The following is a 19,422-nucleotide window of genomic DNA, read 5'->3' on the forward strand; positions in this document are numbered from 1 at the left end:
ACTGAAGCGCCTAGAACAGCTCGGACACAGCGGCCGGCTAATACATTCTTCTGCCAGTCTGGCAACAACCCTTACATACTCTAGTTTTATCAGTAACGTAAGATATAAAAATCGATAAATTAAAAATTGTATTGGAGAAAATGTATGACTGATTGTTGCGGAATTTCTTACTCTAGGAAGTACCACAATAGCAATAGTTGGAGTGTTCAAGTATAACCCCTCTTGAACTACAATCGGAGAATTAAGACAGGCCACACAGTAGTTGATAAGGCGACAAAATGAGTACACACCTGTTGTCGGGTACCCAATGCAGCATCAGCAAACAGAACACCTTGCCGAAGGGCGCGTACTGCCACACGTCGGAGTTCTCCAGGTCGGGCTGAACCACGTCCAGCTGCTCGTACGTGATGGTGCCTGGCAGCGCGTTGTGCTGCCTGCAGAACTCCACCATCTCTGGGCTGATGTCGCAGGCCACCAGCTTCGTACCCGGTGGCAGCCGCGGGGCTAAAACCTGCCAGTGCAGAAATATACTTTCTGATTTGCTCTTCTAAGCTATGCAGCATATAAAGTTAATCAGTGCTTCCGTTTCTTTGAAGAGGCAAAGCGATCCACAGGTATTGCATATCTTTGATACAACCGTGCTGTGCAATTTCCAGATGTCGAATATTGAGAAAAGAGGAGGGTGATGAAAGAGGCCACAGTTTTCGAATGGAGAACACGGTGCATATTACAGAGCGTCCAGTCCGTGTGTCGTGGCCTGGTACATGGAGGCGGCTCGCCGCGCTGTCCGCGGAACATAGCTCACCGGGCCAGCTAAAGACTGAGAATTGTATAGGGCGGTAGGGGAACGGCCTGAAACGTTTGCAAGGATGTTGCAGGGTAGGTTGCACTGACAAATAATTATTAATCGTTTCCGATTTCGTTATTATTCTAGTTAGCTAGACAAGTAGTATAACGCGTGTATTCAAGCAGCGTACCGGAGAAGCTGTAGCCAAATATGTTCTTCCTTCGTTTCCTCAGACAGCACAAACGTAGCTTCTACTCACCTAGATAAAAATTTATAACTTCCGGAAAAGGCATATTTTAGCTGGTAGTGAGAACTTGAAGAAGTGGTAACTCACGGACTAACAGATGTCTGTGCATTACCGCACTTTTGCCCGTACAAATGCTTGAATTGCTAATTAAATCGGACTTGCTGCAGCGTATGAATTTTGTTCTCAATAATTATTTCTCAGTACAACCTACCCTGCAACACCCCTACAAGCTTTTCAGACTGTTTATGACCATCCTATAGAGCCTGCGTCAACTGGAAGGTAGTTCAGGCGGCGTATCATCAACGGGTATCTATTTGAAAACCCGTCGGTATCGTGGAAACTCCATGGGCTATGGCCGGCCCCTGTATACGTAGGGTGTGATTGCCGGGTCCACGTCTTCAGCAAGCGTTCAACGCTTGTGTGAGGAACATCGGCTGCGTTTGAGCTTTATTGGAGATGGATTCGTTACCAGATTTGTGTGCCCTTGTGTCAGAACATTGCTCATAAACTGATGAAAACACGATATACGTACAATTCGTTTCTTTTTAGCGTTCCTTACTTCAGCCAGTAAAAATCGAACCTCTGTTGGATTATTTTTCCGTCTGTATGTCTGCCTTACTGTGAAAATTATGTCACATGCTAAGATCTACGGTCCCTTGACGGAGTAAAAATGTAAAGGTTCCAAGACAGTGAAATCACAAGGTACAGCCATTTATGACACATTTTGACACTCGCAAGCTCACTCATCAAAAGTACAGTTACTTCCCGTTCATCTAGAATCATCAATTTTGGCAAGAAGCAAAATTGGACAGTTTAAGTAAAATTGCAATTTTTTCACTATAAAAATATCTTTTTGTCATTTGATATCCGACTTCAAACGTGAAATTAAAACATTCTCGAAAGCCTTGCAATTCCTGAGACCAATATTTTGCCAGTATCAATGCTGATAACAGGCAAAAGTTGTCGATATTCTCGGTTTCCGGTACGGATGAACTGTCTATATACATAATTAAGAGTGTATCGAATCCTCACAGCGCGAGACCTAAACGCAGAGTCCAATGTTTCGTTATACTGGAAGTTAAAAAAATCGTACCGTATGTTGAAAGGTGGCAGTATGGACTAAAACAAGAAGAAAAACTCCAGTATTCATGGGCTATAAAATGTATACCTTAAGTGCTATGAGCATTTGTTCATAAAGGCTCGTGTGAAACAAACTTCTAACACTGAACAAATGGTCACAGCTATTAATATATACGTTTTAGAAGCCATGTTTACTGGATATTTTTGTCTTGGTTTGGACCACACTCTCGCCTCAAAAAAATAGAAACTCCGTCCGAACAGGCCCTGAAAGACCCAACGTTGCCGCCTGGCCACGTGTCATCGTCCGCCCACAGGCGTCACTGAATGTGGATATAGAAGGGCACGTGGTCAGCACACCGCTCTCCCGGCTGTAAGTCAGTTTACGAGACCGGAGCCGTTACTGCTCTGTCTAGTAGCTCCTCAGTTTGCCTCTCAAGGGCTGAGTTCACCCGGCTTGTCAACAGCGCTCGGCAGACCGGATAGTCACCCATCCAAGTGCTAGCACAGCCCGACTTTGGTGATCTGACGGAGCCGGTGTTACCACGGCGGCAAGGCCGTTGGCATCGCCTCTCAAATTATGGGATAATTTTGTAAAATCTTGCATAAATAATCCCTGTTTAATCGTGAGCACCATGTTTTTTCTTGCTTTCGAAAAGGATATATTGATCTGTTACTTATTACGCAATGGAAAATTCAAGACAGAAAGTAACAGTACTACGAAAAAGGTAGTTGATACTCACTATATTATCTCATTTACTCAATCTGTGCAGCGGCGCGTTAAAGCTACCATTTACTCGTAATCTGGTATATCAAATTGTTGTTGAAGGAGAAGCTAATGAAATAGCTGCAATAGCGGCAGTGCAGCACAGCCCACGGATAAGCAATTACACCGCGATTCTAACATGTTCGTAGGTTCTATTGTATAATATTGCATTGTCATAGGGATTATCCACACCACAAGACGCTGCATCAAGAATTCCATGGCGCCGATTTCCATAACCGGGTAGTGGATTGTAAATGGACACGTCAACAAATGCAATCGATCTCCACGTTATTTGCCGAGAAACAATTTTCCCGTGAGTCTCCATTCGCAAACTATGGTTGCGTTATCGGGATAATATGTGTTACTGGGGTGACGACAATCGTCACTGGTTACAGCAAGTTGACTATCAGCGTCCTTGGTCGGTTAACATATGGTGTGGCGTCATAGGAAACAAACTCGTTAGTCCGCAACTTATCGACAGCAGGTAGAAGGGGCACAAACACGAACTATGGGTACAACTGAAAGATATTGCCCAGGACGTTCGACAACTTATATGGTTTCAGCATGGTGGTTGCCCAGTGCATTACACAATTGAAGCACCGGAGCTATTAAGCCGTGTTTCACTAGTCAGTGGATAGGAAGAAGTGGCCCTGTTAATTGTTCTGCTAGGTCGCCGGACTTGATGTCACTGGACATCTTCCTTTATGATATGTAAAAGATAAAGTGCAACAGCATGTGACAACAAGCCGTGAAGACACGGCCGACAGAATCGGAAACGGCGATGCTGCTATTCCCGCATCTATGCTTCTGTCCTGTGTACGGTCATTTGGAAAGTGGATCATTAAGTGTACTGGGGATGGCGATACTACATTTGAACACTTACTCGAAATGGAAAAGGAGAGTAGAGTTCGTCGCCAGCCATGGCCACAGTGCCGCGTCAGTTACTCCTCTGTTTGATGTGTCGGAGGAATACGATGATGCGAACGGGGTTCCAATTAAAATTTACGAAATACTGGCCTGGCCTAACTTCACAGCATGGAGGTGCGATCCCAAATGTCATTCAAGGGCCACTGAGTATCATGTTATAAATGACGATGGGGTACCCACTTCTGTTCCTCTGATTACAGCGTCATCTGTGTCGAAAAGAAGAAAATGCTTCAGACAAAAGTATACAGATTTGGCCGTAAAATCATAATCTGCAATAAAAAAAAACGGGGGTTCCCATTGAAGATTTCAAAGTTGCCCATACCAGCCAGGCGCGGGTTTGAGTGGCTGGTTGAGTATGGTATTATTGGATGTCCCCCTCCGAGAAAATCAAATTCGAATTTGAACTGTTTTTTGGTCCGAAGTGTAGTTTAGAGATACTTCAGTGTCTTCTGTGAAAATGAACACTGTGTATACCTCCATTTCTCTGTGGTCCTAGGTATCCAGGAGCGACGATACTTTACAAAACGCAAGAGAGTTGCTTAGTCGTCGATTTTCTGATGGAGTAGTAACGTGCCTGAAAGTGAAGAACCCACCTTCCTGGCGACGTCACCTGGCCCGCAGCCAATGTCGAGCACGGGCAGTGGCTGTCTCGGCCACGTGAAGACCGACCACAGGTCGTCAACCTGTTTGGCGGCCAGTTGCGTGAGGGGAACACACCCGAGGTTGTACAAGTCCGGTTTATCCATGCTGATGTACACCTCTTGTTCTTCCAAGCTGGTTAGAAGTCTATCCCCCTCACAGCCAGGAACAAGATGCTGATGCCTGGAAGAAAAAAGTTTTTAGAGAAATCCCCCTCCACGTCAGATACAGTTTAACGGGAAGGTGGACGTTAACCCTTTGTCATTAGAGACGGAATATTAGTCAGTTTATCGAAGAGGTCTTTAAACCAAAGGCGAAATAAACTGACTATGGCTTCCCAGTTATTGACGCGTTAATGAAATTTATCGTAAATAATATACCAACAGTTCGCTCCATGGGAACAACTTTTAAGTATCTTTACAAAAGTTTAAGGTTACCTACTCCGGTCCAGAAAGGTGTCAATTATTCAGAAGCACACATTAACAATATATTTCCAGCAGCCATAACGAATTTAGCTAGTAGTAAAGTTCAGTTTAAGAAGATCCTAAGGGATTTATTGGTGATCCACTCCTTCTATTTCATTCCTGAATTTCTTACTAGAACCGTTTGATGGACACTTTGTATATATTAATAACATCAATTAATATGAACTTTTCGTAAAATAAGACTTCTGTACATCTCCCGACCCGTAATGTAATCAGTATAAGTAACTGTTGTGAACCGATTTTGTCTTTGGTGGTGCACGGTTAGAACAGCATGAAAATTATAATATACACCACAGTGTACCGTACGAGTACGTTTACATGTTTCGTCACAAGTTGGTTACTAATAGCATACAGATTAGAATACGAGTTGCTGTTTCCCTTTTTCTGTGTATCTCATCGGCGCTGGGTTCATAATCATTTGCAAAACGTCACTGGTGGAAGAAACCGGTTTTAGTGTTCAAAAACATAGTTAAACTAATGGCGTGGTATGTTTCCAATTGGTTACAACATCCGGATACCATAGAAAATCATGTTAAAATATGATCATTAACTGCACATAATTTAACTTCCAATAGTCTTTTCCTTTGTTTTTGTATGATTTTTTATACGATAACTTTAATCATGCTACCGTGCACGCCGTTGTGCTCTCTAGCAGATGTGCATTTGTCTCTATGTTAAATAGTAGCATCATAGACCACACAGTAATTTTTATGACACTGTACAAGTTTGTATTACATTTGACGAGTTACTCAGTATAACGAAATTCTTATGCTACACTCATTCATTTTCTTTTCTTTTTATAAGTTAAATATTGTAAGTGCGTAGAAGTATTTGCGAACAATATTTTTTATGTCTATTTTAAATATGAAAATCATGAGTTAGCAATCGAGACAGAGCATATTTTTATAAATGTGCGATCAAGACTAATTTTATATTAAAAATCAAGATAAAGTGCTCCAGAAACTTTGATCGTGTCAGGTTTCATAGAAATATAGTTAACGTAACCTCGAGGGTTCTAGTCTAAATGTCACCAAGTGTCTGGCCATTCGTTATCTGGTGGTGATGATGGGTGGAGGGGGTGGGGGGGGGGGGCGAGTGAACCTGCATCCGTAAGTGTCAGATCTAAGTGGAATGTAAGTTGCTCCTACAAAGACTAGTATCATTTGTGGTCGTTCCTTGTGACTGTCGGAAGAATTCTTTTGGTTGTTTCTTTAATGGAAATTAAAAATAACTCGGCGGGTTAAATGAACAGCGCAGTTCACGCCAGCGTGTACTGAGACATACCATGTACTTTGGCAAATTTGTTACAAAAACACCATGGCACGTTAGCATTGCGTCCGCCAGAAGAAAATTTACATCTGCCTCTCACTTTTTTTCATGTGGCGCTCACACGAGCTTCTAATCGATGGTGAAGGATACCTGACAAGAAAATATGAAGATTAAACGCTACATAAAAGCACGAAACCTAAGGGAAGGTGTTTTATCGCAACTTGGGGAGTTCTGATGCAGTATAATAGCTGTAAGAGAACATAAAAGCATAAGAACATATCATTAGGCTGGTGACAGAAATGCAAGCGACTACAAATCTATGTAGCCAAGACGAACCCATTTCTGTTAATGCTACTGAACTTTGTCAATTAAACTGTTCTGGGTTGTTGGCCGCTTTGTCAATACATAAACTGTCCGACGTTTCGGCCACTATTGTAGACGGCCTGTCTCAGGGCTTTATGCTGAGCTACACTGACTAATGAGAGAGACATTAGATAGCGGACAGCGCGCAAAGCGACTTACACGTGCGAGCGGGGCACCGCGGTGGTCGTACACACACTGAGCGCGGGCACGCCGCTGCCAGCACCTGACAACGAGTAGGCGGTGCTACGTCACAACTACCGTCCGTTTCTGATTCATCTGTTTCCACCAATGGCAAGACGTGATCTAAACACCAGTGAGATACGTCTTTACCCACCAATGACAAGGACGCACCAATAACGAACGTCTAACACCCCTTCTACCATCAAGCGTCCCATCAAATTACGTAAAGCAGCTTTCTCTGGTGCTATATAAGATCTAAAGTCTCTCACATTCAACAGTCTAGCTTAATAAAAAGCCCTGAGGAAGATCTTTTGCATAAGTGACTGAAACGTCGGACAGTTTTATGTATTGACAGTCCTGTCGACAGCGCTAAAGAATTTTATTGAGAGTGACAGCGGCTGCAGCAGCCTACGCTTACGCTATTAAACTTTTTTTAAATTTTTTTTTATTAAAATGTCCATACGCTACTGCATGCTACTGGCACATATAGTGAGTCCAAACTGTCAGCTCAGCACCCAGGGTGTTTCCTAATAGTTAAAGTCTGTAGACGGACTCGAAAGTCCCTATACAATGTACTCATCACTGTCACATTAAGGGTGATAAAGCTCATAATCAATCAAAGTTAAATTTCAAATTAACCGCATCTTTCGAGTGTCTTTCATTCACGACAATAAAAAGAGCTCTCTGTTCGTTAAACCACTACTAAATCCATTTCCCGACGGTTGCGCCTCATGAAAAGCTGCAAAGTTCTGACCAGCAATTACTATTGAATAACAGCGCAAGTTCTCATAACCGGAGGGAGGAAAGAAAAAACCCGTTAAATATTATCGGAGAATGAAGTAGGTCACTGAAAAATTTACAAGCCCTGAGAGCACACATGTAAGACAGTGTGTCAGCCGGGAATGTGCTGCTGAGTGACACGCGAACCGACATGTATCCTGCCAAGTTCGTGGTCCGAAACTGAAAGTTCCAGTGCATTTTTTTTTTATCACGCAAAGGGGTCGAGCCCTTCCATGCCCACAATGACGTGGTGACCATCTCATAAAAACTATGTCACCTCCATATTTGTTAATTACTACACGAGGACTTCATGGAATGTGGGGTTGTGATGTTATCCGTATATCTGGGCAAGATTACCCACTAATACGGTGGCATCGAGAAAATAGATAGTGGACGAAAAACTAGCGAAGGGCAGCGGTTTCAAGGGCAGCGGTGAAAATGTGTCAAGGAAAGCGCCAAGGAAAACTACTTTTGCGGTCGTTTGGTCGGGTAGTAAGAGCAGTAGCGAATTGCTTGCTGTCAGTGACAGAGCATGCGAAGATAGGGTGGTTGTTAGTTTTGGGTATCGTGCAATGCCCCGTAATGTTGTCATATCTTAGGTCGATATAAAGAGTTTTCGAGACGGGGTACCACTGGGGCTTGGCACCTGCTAGGTATCCTGGGCCAGCTGCAGTGTCTGTGACAGGCCAAGAGTGTTATTTAAGTGGTCGATTGGTCGTAAATCGATTACGGTATAAGAGCTGTGGTTGGGTTTCTTTGCATTTAGTGTGCAGTTCCGCTTCCCTGCGTTGCCTCTTGGTCGACTAGTTTACACTTGACGGTATAAGTTAATTTTGATGTGCTGCAGGGATTCACCAGTGTTTATCGTGTTTGTGTGTTCGTGTTATCTATAGACAGTCATATGTCCCCAAGTAGTAATGTTCCACTGCAGCCCCTGGTCGGCCTCATATAGCCACGACCTGTACTTTCCGTAATGACCAGTTGTTGCACTCCAAATTATATACCCTTACACAATCTGATCAAAGGTCTCCAGGCAGCTGTTAGTGGACACTAATATGAGCTGTATCCACTAAACCCCCTTATGACGGCTTGAACTCTACTGGAGACTTTTCACTGAGGTGTATGGGTGTCTAGCGAGAAATGAGAGTCAATTGTTCCTCAAGATCGGGAAACCGGAGAAGGTAATTAGAGGCTGGCGTGTGGGACGAAGCCGATGCACAAACTCAAGCCAAAGATGTTCCATTGTACTCAGGTCAGGACCACGGGAGACCAGGCAATTGTCAGGAATGTTACTGTCCACAGACCACTGCAAGAAAGAGGCTACTTTATTACAGGTTGCATTGTCCCGCTGATCAAACACATAGTGCTGTCAAACGAGTTGTAAAATTCGTTCATATTATTCCGCATTTAGCATTGACTAAAGGGCAATTAGAGGAACACGCCCTAACCACGAGAAACACCCCCATGCGATCACAATACTTCCTCTAAATTTAAATACTCGCACTACACATGATGTTGTGGTTGTCTTCAGTCCTGAGACTAGTTTGATGCAGCTCTCCATGCTACTCTATCCTGTGCAAGCTTCTTCATCTCCCAGTATCTACTGCAACCTACATCCTTCTGAATCTGCTTAGTGCATTCATCTCTTGGTCTCCCTCTGCGAGTTTTACCCTCCACACTGCCCTCCAATGCGAAATTTGTGATCCCTTGATGCCTCAAAACATGTCCTACCAACCGATCCCTTTTTCTAGTCAAGTTGTGCCACAAACTTCTCTTCTCCCCAATCCTATTCAATATCTCCTCATTAGTTACGTGATCTATCCACCTTATCTTCAGTATTCGTCTGTAGCACCACATTTCGAAAGCTGAAAGAACCAGAGGTTGTACAGAGTTTCAAGGAGAGCATAAGGGAACAATTGACAGGAATGGGGGACAGAAACACAGTAGAAGAAGAATGGGTAGCTCTGAGGGATGAAATCGTGAAGGCAGCAGAGGATAAAGTGGGTAAAACGACGAGGGCTGCTTGAAATCCTTGGGTAACAGAAGAAATATTGAACTTAATTGATGAAAGGAGAAAATATAATTGAGTAAATGAAGCAGGTAAAAAGGAATACAAACGTCTAAAAAATGAGATCGACAGGAAGTGCAAAATGACTTAGCAGGGATGGCTAGAGGACAAATGTAAGGATGTAGAAGCTTATCTCACTAGGGGTAAGATAGATAGTGCCTACAGGAAAAATAAAGAGACCTTTGGAGAGAAGAGAACCACATGTATGAATATCAAGAGCTCAGATGGCAACCCAGTTCTCAGCAAGAAAGGGAAGGCAGAAAGGTGGAAGGAGTATATACAAGGTTTATACAAGGGCGATGTACTTGAGGACAATATTATGGAAATGGAAGAGGATGTTGATGTAGACGAAATGGGAGATAAGATACTGCGTGAAGAGTTTCACAGATGTAAAGGAACTGAAAATATTGTGATTTAATCGCAGGGGTGCTGAAAAATTGTTCCAGTGACACACCAGAGAAATATCTGGTAAACTTTTTATCTTTGAGAGACATAGGAACAATTTCGCCCTTCGTTTTTTATTTCTTGTTGAACGACTACTTTTTGTTCTGATGGGCTGGTGGGATGTCGTACTGTCTAATTACTAGTGTGTGTGTGTGTGGTAAATGAATGAGTTAAAAGACGCAAGATGTGTTTTATATTATTTTCATCGCACAACAAGCCTTATTCCCATGCCTATGGAGTATTTATGTTAAGCAGAGAAGGCGAGTTTTAGATGGAACCGAAGATCTTCAAAACGGCGCTGCTCAACAATAGAGGTACGTAATTGTGCTCTCTACTTTCCTTTCGTGGCCGCTAAAATTACTTCCGATTCGTTTTGCCGAGACATTCAGAACCTGCAAACTTCTTTTTCTTATAAAAATATTAGTTCGATGCAAAAGAAATACCTATAGATTTAAATAATTGCCATTCTTTTACCCAGGCCACGGGGAATGATAGAACGTACGTGCCTCTACTCTGAATGTACGTTCGCAATCTCCGAGTGTGTTACGACGAAATTATTTCACAATGAAAATTTCTCATCAGACCGCAACCACTCGCACGCGAATGTACGTACCCTCTGAATGTATCTAGCCAGTCACGCGCGTTGTTCAAAAGCTTTACTTTTAATATTCAGTGGATTACATTTCCGAAATTAATTTTTGTTTATGCTGCAAATCGTACTTCACGCGAAGTATTTATTACGTAAATTTCAGGCTCAATTTAATAAAAAAAAAGATTCCGCATAATAGAAACAAAGAATAACAATCAAACAAATCAAACCTAAATAAACAGAAAGAGGGAACGTTACACAGAGCACTGAAAGGCCTGAGTCGAAACAAGGCCTCCGGAGTAGACAACATTCCATTAGAACTACTGACGGCCTTGGGAGAGCCAGTCATGACAAAACTCTACCAGCTGGTGAGCAAGATGTATGAGACAGGCGAAATACCCTCAGACTTCAAGAAGAATATAATAATTCCAATCCCAAAGAAAGCAGGTGCTGACAGATGTGAAAATTACCCAACTATCAGTTTAATAAATCACAGCTGCAAAATACTAACGCGAATTCTTTACAGACGAATGGAAAAACTGGTAGATGCGGACCTCGGGGAGAATCAGTTTGGATTCCGTAGAAATGATGGAACACGTGAGGCAATACTGACCTTACGGCTTATCACAGAAGAAAGATTAAGAAAAGGCAAACCTACGTTTCTAGCATTTGTAGACTTAGAGAAAGCTTTTCACAATGTTGACTGGAATACTCTTTTTCAAATTCTAAAGGTGGCAGGGGTAAAATACAGAGAGCGAAAGGCTATTTACAATTTGTACAGAAACCAGATGGCGGTCATAAGAGTCGAGGGGCATGAAAGGGAAGCAGTGGTTGGGAAAGGAGTGAGACAGGGTTGTAGCCTCTCCCTGATGTTATTCAATCTGTATATTGAGCAAGCAGTAAAGGAAACAAAAGAAAAATTTGGAGTAGGTATTAAAATTCATGGAGAAGAAGTAAAAACTTTGAGGTTCACCGATGACATTGTAATTCTGTCAGAGACGGCAAAGGACTTGGAAGAGCAGTTGAACGGAATGGACAGTGTCTTGAAAGGAGGGTATAAAATGAACATCAACAAAAGCAAAACGAGGATAATGGAATGTAGTCAAATTAAATCGGATGATTCTGAGGCAATTAGATTAGGAAATGAGACACCTAAAGTAGTAAAGGAGTTTTGCTATTTAGGAAGTAAAATAACTGATGATGGTCAAAGTAGAGAGGACATAAAATGTAGACTGGCAATGGCAAGGAAAGCGTTTCTGAAGAAGAGAAATTTGTTAACATCCAATATAGATTTATGTATCAGGAAGTCGTTTCTGAAAGTATTTGTTTGGAGTGTAGCCATGTATGGAAGTGAAACATGGACGATAACTAGTTTGGACAAGAAGAGAATATCAGCTTTCGAAATGTGGTGCTACAGACGAATACTGAAGAAAATGTGGATAGATCACGTAACTAATGAGGAGGTATTGAATAGGATTGGGGAGAAGAAAAGTTTGTGGCACAACTTGACTAGAAGAAGGGATCGGTTGGTAGGACATGTTTTGAGGCATCAAGGGGTCACAAATTTAGCATTGGAGGGCGGCGTGGATGGTAAAAATCGTAGAGGGAGACCGAGAGATGAGTACACTAAGCAGATTCAGAAGGATGTAGGTTGCAGTAGGTACTGAGTGATGAAGAAGCTTGCATAGGATAGAGTAGCATGGAGAGCTGCATCAAACCAGTCTCAGGACTGAAGACAACAACAACAAAAACACACAGTTCAACAAAATCTGACGTTTTCATTTCACAGATAAGGTATATGTTTAGAGAGTTCAAATTTCTAGGTGTTCCGATAGTAAGCTGTCGTGGAAAGCCCAAGTTCAGGATGTTGTTCAAAGATTTAATACTGCCATTTTTACTACTCGAATGGTATCAGAAGCGAGTGATCGTTCGACACGAAAATTAGTCTACGTCGCTTACTTTCATTCGCTTATTTCGTATGGTATTATATTTTGGGGTAACACTTCCCATTCTAAAGGGATATTTTTGGCTCAGAAACGGCGGTTCGGATAATAAGTGGTGTAAATTCACGAACCTCTTGTCGACCCCTGTAGACGAGTCTGGGTATTTTGACACTGGTCTCTCAATATATATAGTTCTCAGTGTAATTTCTTGTTAACAATATTAGCTTATTCCCAACAATAAGCAGTTTCACTCAGTTAATCCTTGGTAGAAATCATACCTGCATTTGAATCGGACTTCCGTAACTCTTGTGCAAAAAGGTGTGCAGTATACTGGTGCATCTATTTTTAATAAGCTACCACTCGAATTCAAAAATCTTAATAGTAATCCACGCGCTTTCAAATCGAAACTGAAGAGTTTCCTCGTGGGTTATTCCTTCTACTCTGTTGAGGAGTTCCTTGAAAAATTAAGCTGATTCTTATTGTATTGTTGATTGCGTTTACTTAAACTTATGGACTGACTTTTTTCGTGTTCATGAACATTTATTTTTATCTATTATTACTTTTATGTTGTAATTTCGTGTACTGACACGTTCCATGATCTTGGAGATTTGCTTCTCAGTTTGGTCCTATGGAACTTGACATGTAAATAAATGAAAAAGAAATAAATTAAATTGGCAACAGTGGAGCAGGGAGGGTTTGTCAAGGACAATGTGGGAGGGATCTATCTATCTCCGATTTTATCCTACAAATGCGAGAATACCCTGTGACACCCATCCATACAGGGAAAGATGTCCAGTCGTAACCATAAATTCTGCAGTATCATCTATGTGCTGGAATATATAGATAATCTAATTGCATCGGTATGGAACGCTGTTTGGTATAGTTTGGTGTATATGACCGAATGAATATAGAGCACAGTCATCTATTTGCCGTCACAATTCAATATACGTAACTTGAAAAGTAGTGGAAGGGTGATTTAGCGATGATACAGAATCTGGTAATCATTCTACTGTGTGGCGTCGAAATTGTGGAACAACTATTATAGTTTGGTGTATATGATTGAATGGACGTATTGCACTGTCATCTATCTGCATTCCCAATCTGTTATATTGTACTTACAAAGTATTGGAGAGGTGATTTAGTGATGGTACAGAAATTTGGAAGCATTGTGCTTTGTCACTGGCAGGCATTGAAATTACGGAACGACTGGTGAAACTCCAAAGATTCGGCACACCGTCAACTGCAGTGCGTATTACAGTACGTCATTCCACATTGAACGACTCCTGACGGTCCATTGCATCCACTGATATGCTTTTCATTGCCACTTAATGATTGACTGACGCCATTTGGTTGAGATGGAAAGAGCCTTGGCGGAACACTGCCTGCTACTTGTCACTGAGGAGAATAATATTCAACGTTGGGGTCATCACCTTCCCAGTTATTTGCATGCGTTCCTCAATGCTGCAGACTTATCCTATTTCTATATACTGCGATGCCCTTCAGATGTTTGTTATTTTCACCAATAAGATTTTATTATTACAATCTCACATGTGCTGTGGAAACACCTTCCAGCGAGGCTCAATACCAGTACAGTGAACATGTATCTGAAAAATAAGAGAACAATGCTCTTCGAAACAGAACACTGAGATATCCGCTACCCCATCACTGTGATAGATGAGATTAACTGTATAGGGTACCTGAAACCTGGTAGTCAAGGAAAGCTGGATTCGGTTACGATTGTGGATGCGGCCACAATCAGTTACTGGTGGTTCCCTTTTGGTGAAATTGCACACATTTATTTAAAAACGGTAATTCCAGACTCAGCAATAAATAAAGATATCACACATTATTAATGAAGGAATAAACATCTGTGTAATTACCACTTCTTTCAGTGTGTTACAATTTACCAAATGAGTATAAAATACAGACACAGCAAATTATGTTTTAAAAACAAGCCAATGTGATCCCAATTAGAATTTTAAAGCAAGTAACCACAGTCACGGCTAAAAGCCTTTAACACCAAGAACGGCAATTATAAAAATTTAACAAAAATACTGTAAAATAGCAATGCAATTGCAAAGGTTAATTTAAAAAGACAGGCAACTGATCACCAAACCGGTAAGACAAAATGATGCTAAACTTAGTAGAACAATCATTGAAACTTGCTGTAACGCCAAAAATGGCAGTTAAATAAAAAATTTAGATACACACAATAAAACAGCAAATACAATAATAAAACACGACGACGGCATGCACGTCGCAGAGGCATTGCTGTGGCACGTTAACACAAGTGAACGTAGCAAGCCAACGCCCAGCGACACACCCAGAGCTAAGCGTCCGCACTCCTCGACGTTCGCAGAGCGAATGACGCTCCGTGCTGCGGCGCAGTGTAAGCCAGCACGCCTTATCAAACAACACATGTGTTATACTAAAGACAAACACAGACACCCATGCCCGAGGGAGGCCTCGAACCTCCGCCGGGACCAGCCGCACAGTCCATGACTACAGGATCTCACAATAGCGGAGGTTTCTCTACTTCAATCCAAATGCACTCAACTTAGAACATGCAGGATGCGGTTTACAACCAGGTCCTGCACCTTCGTGACCATGGACCTTCGATCCAGCAGTCCATGTGCGCTGCCAGCGGTCTCGGAGTGATCAAGCACCGTGCGGACCTGCTTCCTCCTGAGTCCTCAACTGAACTGCCCCACTCACACGACCCAGAAGAACAATGACGTCGTTCCAAAGGTAGGGCAACAGTTACTACATATCCATATCCTGCCACTAGCGGGCAGGCAACGCTGGTGAAGCCAAGTGGCGCCAGTCAGCACGAGAAGAAGACAAACGATACGGTCTGGTCTCCGACAGAGGGTGGAAACCAACCAACAGCACCAACGCGAGCCACAATACCACCTTTGGATATCTGTTGGAAATGTTCTACAATTCCGCAAGCTCTTCCAATTTCGACACGTTGCGATGTATTCCCGACTTTTTTCATTGGGTAACATCACCTGTGCATTTTACTTCTACCAACTTCTGTGTGGTGGTAGCTTGACAGCTACACCATGCATTGTTCAGCTTTCTGTAAGAGCCAATGGACTGAAACGTTTTAATGTCGGTTTAGCATGTGACACGGACCGGATGTAGTAGAAAAAGTGGTGGTGCACAAAGCTGTAGTTGTACACTGCTTGGAACTGTTACAACAACAAAGAACACAAAACAATGTACTAAACTGCTTATGAAAGAAGAATAGAGGAACCCTCTCTTGTGATTAATAGTCTGTTGGATATTATCTTCCTACAGTATTGTTGACAAAACTTCGTGCAGATCTGTGCAAGAGACTTCGACCACTGCCCACCAGCTCCAGTGGAGTGATACATGTATATGTAATTGCTTAGTGTCAACACAAAGATGATATTCGTTTTTTGATACATTAGGAGCAGAGAGGTGTGGTAAAATCTTATAGGAGGTTCTATTATAAGCAGTGGTATAACTGATTAAAGTTTGGATGCATATAGATCTCTCAAAACTACATCAATTTTCCTTATAAAACTAACAGAACTCCACTGTATTTATTCTAATGGAATCACAACTGTTTTAATTATTATCATCACAACTGTGTGTTTAAAAATGTGTTACCACAAACCCTATGTTATTTCATACTTCATAATTTCTAACTATACAGTAGACACTACCTTAATTATAACTCATTGTAGAACGTCGAAATGAGTGTTTTTACCGACATGTGAGTATAGTGTGTGAAATAAGTTGACGTGATCAAACTGCTTACAAAACTAGAACCCAAAAATCTGCTGCTATTACAAATGATAGTTGCTCTATGATAGAAACTTTACAGACAGATCAGTAGAGAACTGTTATGGAGCAAAAATCTCAATTTTTCTTTGGAGTTAAAATTCTCGCTTTTTCTTTACTCCAATGATGGTTTCGATATAATGAGGACACTCTGCGGTGATCAGTAGTTATCGCAGCAACGTAGTGGAAGTATTTTTTCCTCAGTTTTATGCAGGGTGCACATATGTAGGCCTCTGCAGTCTGGTCATCTATGATCGATGGCGGTGCTGTGTTTTTTTTTTTCTCTTTGTTAGGTGTCGCAAAATAATAAGATGCTGCAAACATAAAAACTATACTGAGTGTGTTTTCCTTTTTAAATGATACACACATACAAGAAGTGCATTGACGTTAAATACTATTGATAGAGTGAAGCTTTTTCACGTTCAGAAAGTTGGCCACTTTATTTGGTGGGTGTTCTGTGTGCGAGGTCACCAGGGCTACTACCCCACAACTGAAGAGGCAGAGTGAGGGGCAGTGCAGTGCAGCTACTTGTTTCGATGAACAAACAGTTTGTACTTGGGATGGTCCTGAGTTATCGCAACAGATGTTGGCGAACGGCTGATGCCTAGACCATTGCCTCAAGGCTGGGTGCAGCCTGTGTTCAAGGAGGATGGCAGTATGCTAGAGATAAATGCATGGCACACTGTAGCAGTTTATCCCCCCCCCCCCTCCCGCCAAAGGTGGAAGGAGGGGGGAGGGAGGTAGTGGAATGAATTAAGGGAGGTGCGAGTGCCTATAATTTTGCTAGTTCTCAGCCGTACTATGAGGAAAATGCATGTTCAACTGCCACCCCTCTGCCATCTTTCGGAACTACATTTTCCCCCATTGATTATGATTGCTGATTTTTGTCACCACCAATTCACTGTGTAATTAGAACAGTGAAACGTTTTCCATCAGCAGTAGTCACATGTATCTTTTTCGATTACCTGGGCTTTAGAGCGATTGCCGGTCAGGCATCTGTAGCGAACTCTGAAGTCATACAGCAACAGATACAGTCCTCAGCTGCGTGCTTGCAGCTAATACACTTATCAAACTCCTCTCTGTTGAGTGGTATTGTTAAATCTTTTCCCAGAGAAATAACATCAGTTGTATGGAAATTTTAGAGTCCCATTGCTATTTTATGCATTATTTAGGTAGTGCTATGTATATAGCTGTGTAATTAGCGTGATCTCTACAACTAAATATATAATTAAGACCAATCTGTAGTTCAACTTCTCAATCAAAATAAACAAAGTATACTAACCTAACATTCGTCTCCTGCATCTGGACAGTTTCCTTGTGTTGTGGGTGCACTTGGACTTTCTGTCCAAAAGTACCAGAGTTAGTGTCATGGAAATAGCAATATCATTTTGAACTTCAGACCACTTCCGGGTGCGGTGGGGTGGGGTGGGATGTCAGGGTAGCGTTGGGACAAACTAATTGCCATCAAATTTCAATATTTTCGCCATAATTCGAAATTGCCATCATATTTGCAATTCCTACCAATGGGAATGGGTGAGGGGCAGGGGTTGGAGAGCAATGTGCAGGCTGAGGAAAACACATGACGTCATCTGGTGATGTGGTGGGTTTCGGGTGGAGGTGTAGGTGTAGGTGGTAGTTGGTGGTGGGACTGTTATAGGGGTGGGGGTGGGAGTTATAATTGATCAACTGAATAAATTTACATATCAATCTGATATCAAAAGTGTCCTGGGAGCTTCAGTACCCTACTGCTCATATACTAGCATCTTAAGGATCTTACAATTGCAGTTGCGATAACATGAATAAAATGCCTGAAAACAGCTGAGACGTGCTCCTACACCCGCAGGGCAAGACAAGTAACACGAATTGTGGAAGGGGGACAGAATGAGCGGCTGTCAGTTAATCTCCAAACATAAAACTTTATGTAGTTCTCCCAACATTACAGTGCTTGATTATCGACAGAAAACGACATTAACTCTAAAATGGCTATAGACCCATGAATTACATACAACAGCTATTAATATGTTTTGAGACAGAGGGATCCAGGCTTTAACCTTACATAGTATTTAAGCCCAAGTGATGTAAGACATGATAAGTAAGAATCGAAACTTTTAAAGTATCTGAAGGACCATTATTTTAAGAACAACAGAACTACTATAAATTTTCAACAGGCAGACGGCCCACAGCTTTATCTTGAAAGAATGTAGTACATGATAAGTAAGAACCTTAAACCTTAAGGCGGCTGAAGGTCGATGCTTTAAAACAATACAATAAATTTTCATCATGCAAAAGGCCCAAGCTTTATCTTCAGACAATAAGACTTGCCCAGTTTAGAAAAACTTACTTTTATAACGGCTGAAGGCCTTTGATTTTAAAAACACAATTACAAGCATACAAATTCCAGCCATCAGCTATCAGCCATTAAAAATACACACTTAAACGCCAACACGAAAGGCAGTATAGGTAACGGCGCTCAGGAGTTTCCAGGGGCTCAGGGTGCCCTTGAAACCTTAACGTTCGCTTAGGCGAGACAAGAAGTCGGCCCAACTATACTCGATCCGCCGGCAACACAACCAAGAGACAGTCAGAGACCCACCGACATGACGACCTGCTAACCACCGACCAGAATACGAGATTTCCAAAGCCAAAAAGTTATAGCCGCCCACAACCAAAAATACATTAAGCTGTCAAAAAATACAAACCATGTTGGTCAGCGACAACAGGTGAGGTAAGGACACTGCCGAAAATTACGTCAACGACCAGGGCAGGTAACCGGAACACTAACGGCCACAAGGCAGAAAATTCCGCTGGTGAACTTGAATTTCAAACCGACAAATATAGTTAATTCCACCATACGGCGGCTAAATCTTCACCAATTCGAACACTGTTGCTTCCAGGAATACCGCCAACAGCGAACCATCAAACAAGGGAACAACGTGAACAGACGTGGCTTCGGTAATTAAATCACCACTCAAATTTCATGTCCTGTGTCGGTGAGCCAAGAACCTCGCAGCACTCAGACCAGCCCCCACACGCTCCGACACTGCA

The 19,422-nt window shown here is 42.1% G+C and overlaps 1 protein-coding gene across 1 annotated transcript in view; it reads right to left on the reverse strand.

The window, feature by feature from the left end:
• The window catches only part of LOC126335158 (juvenile hormone acid O-methyltransferase-like), a 54,823-nt gene extending 48,065 nt beyond the window's left edge, over positions 1-6,758 (reverse strand). The window contains exons 1-3 of the mRNA XM_049998132.1: positions 6,720-6,758; positions 4,398-4,626; positions 291-511 (exon numbers count right to left, since the gene is read on the reverse strand). Coding sequence (XP_049854089.1) covers positions 291-511; positions 4,398-4,550 — 374 coding nt within the window. The 5' untranslated portion in view covers positions 4,551-4,626; positions 6,720-6,758. The remainder of the gene's footprint in view (positions 1-290; positions 512-4,397; positions 4,627-6,719) is intronic.
• Between the last annotated feature and the right edge of the window lie 12,664 nt (positions 6,759-19,422).

This window comes from Schistocerca gregaria, chromosome 2 (assembly GCF_023897955.1).
Source record: "Schistocerca gregaria isolate iqSchGreg1 chromosome 2, iqSchGreg1.2, whole genome shotgun sequence".
NCBI classification, from domain to species: domain Eukaryota; kingdom Metazoa; phylum Arthropoda; class Insecta; order Orthoptera; family Acrididae; genus Schistocerca; species Schistocerca gregaria.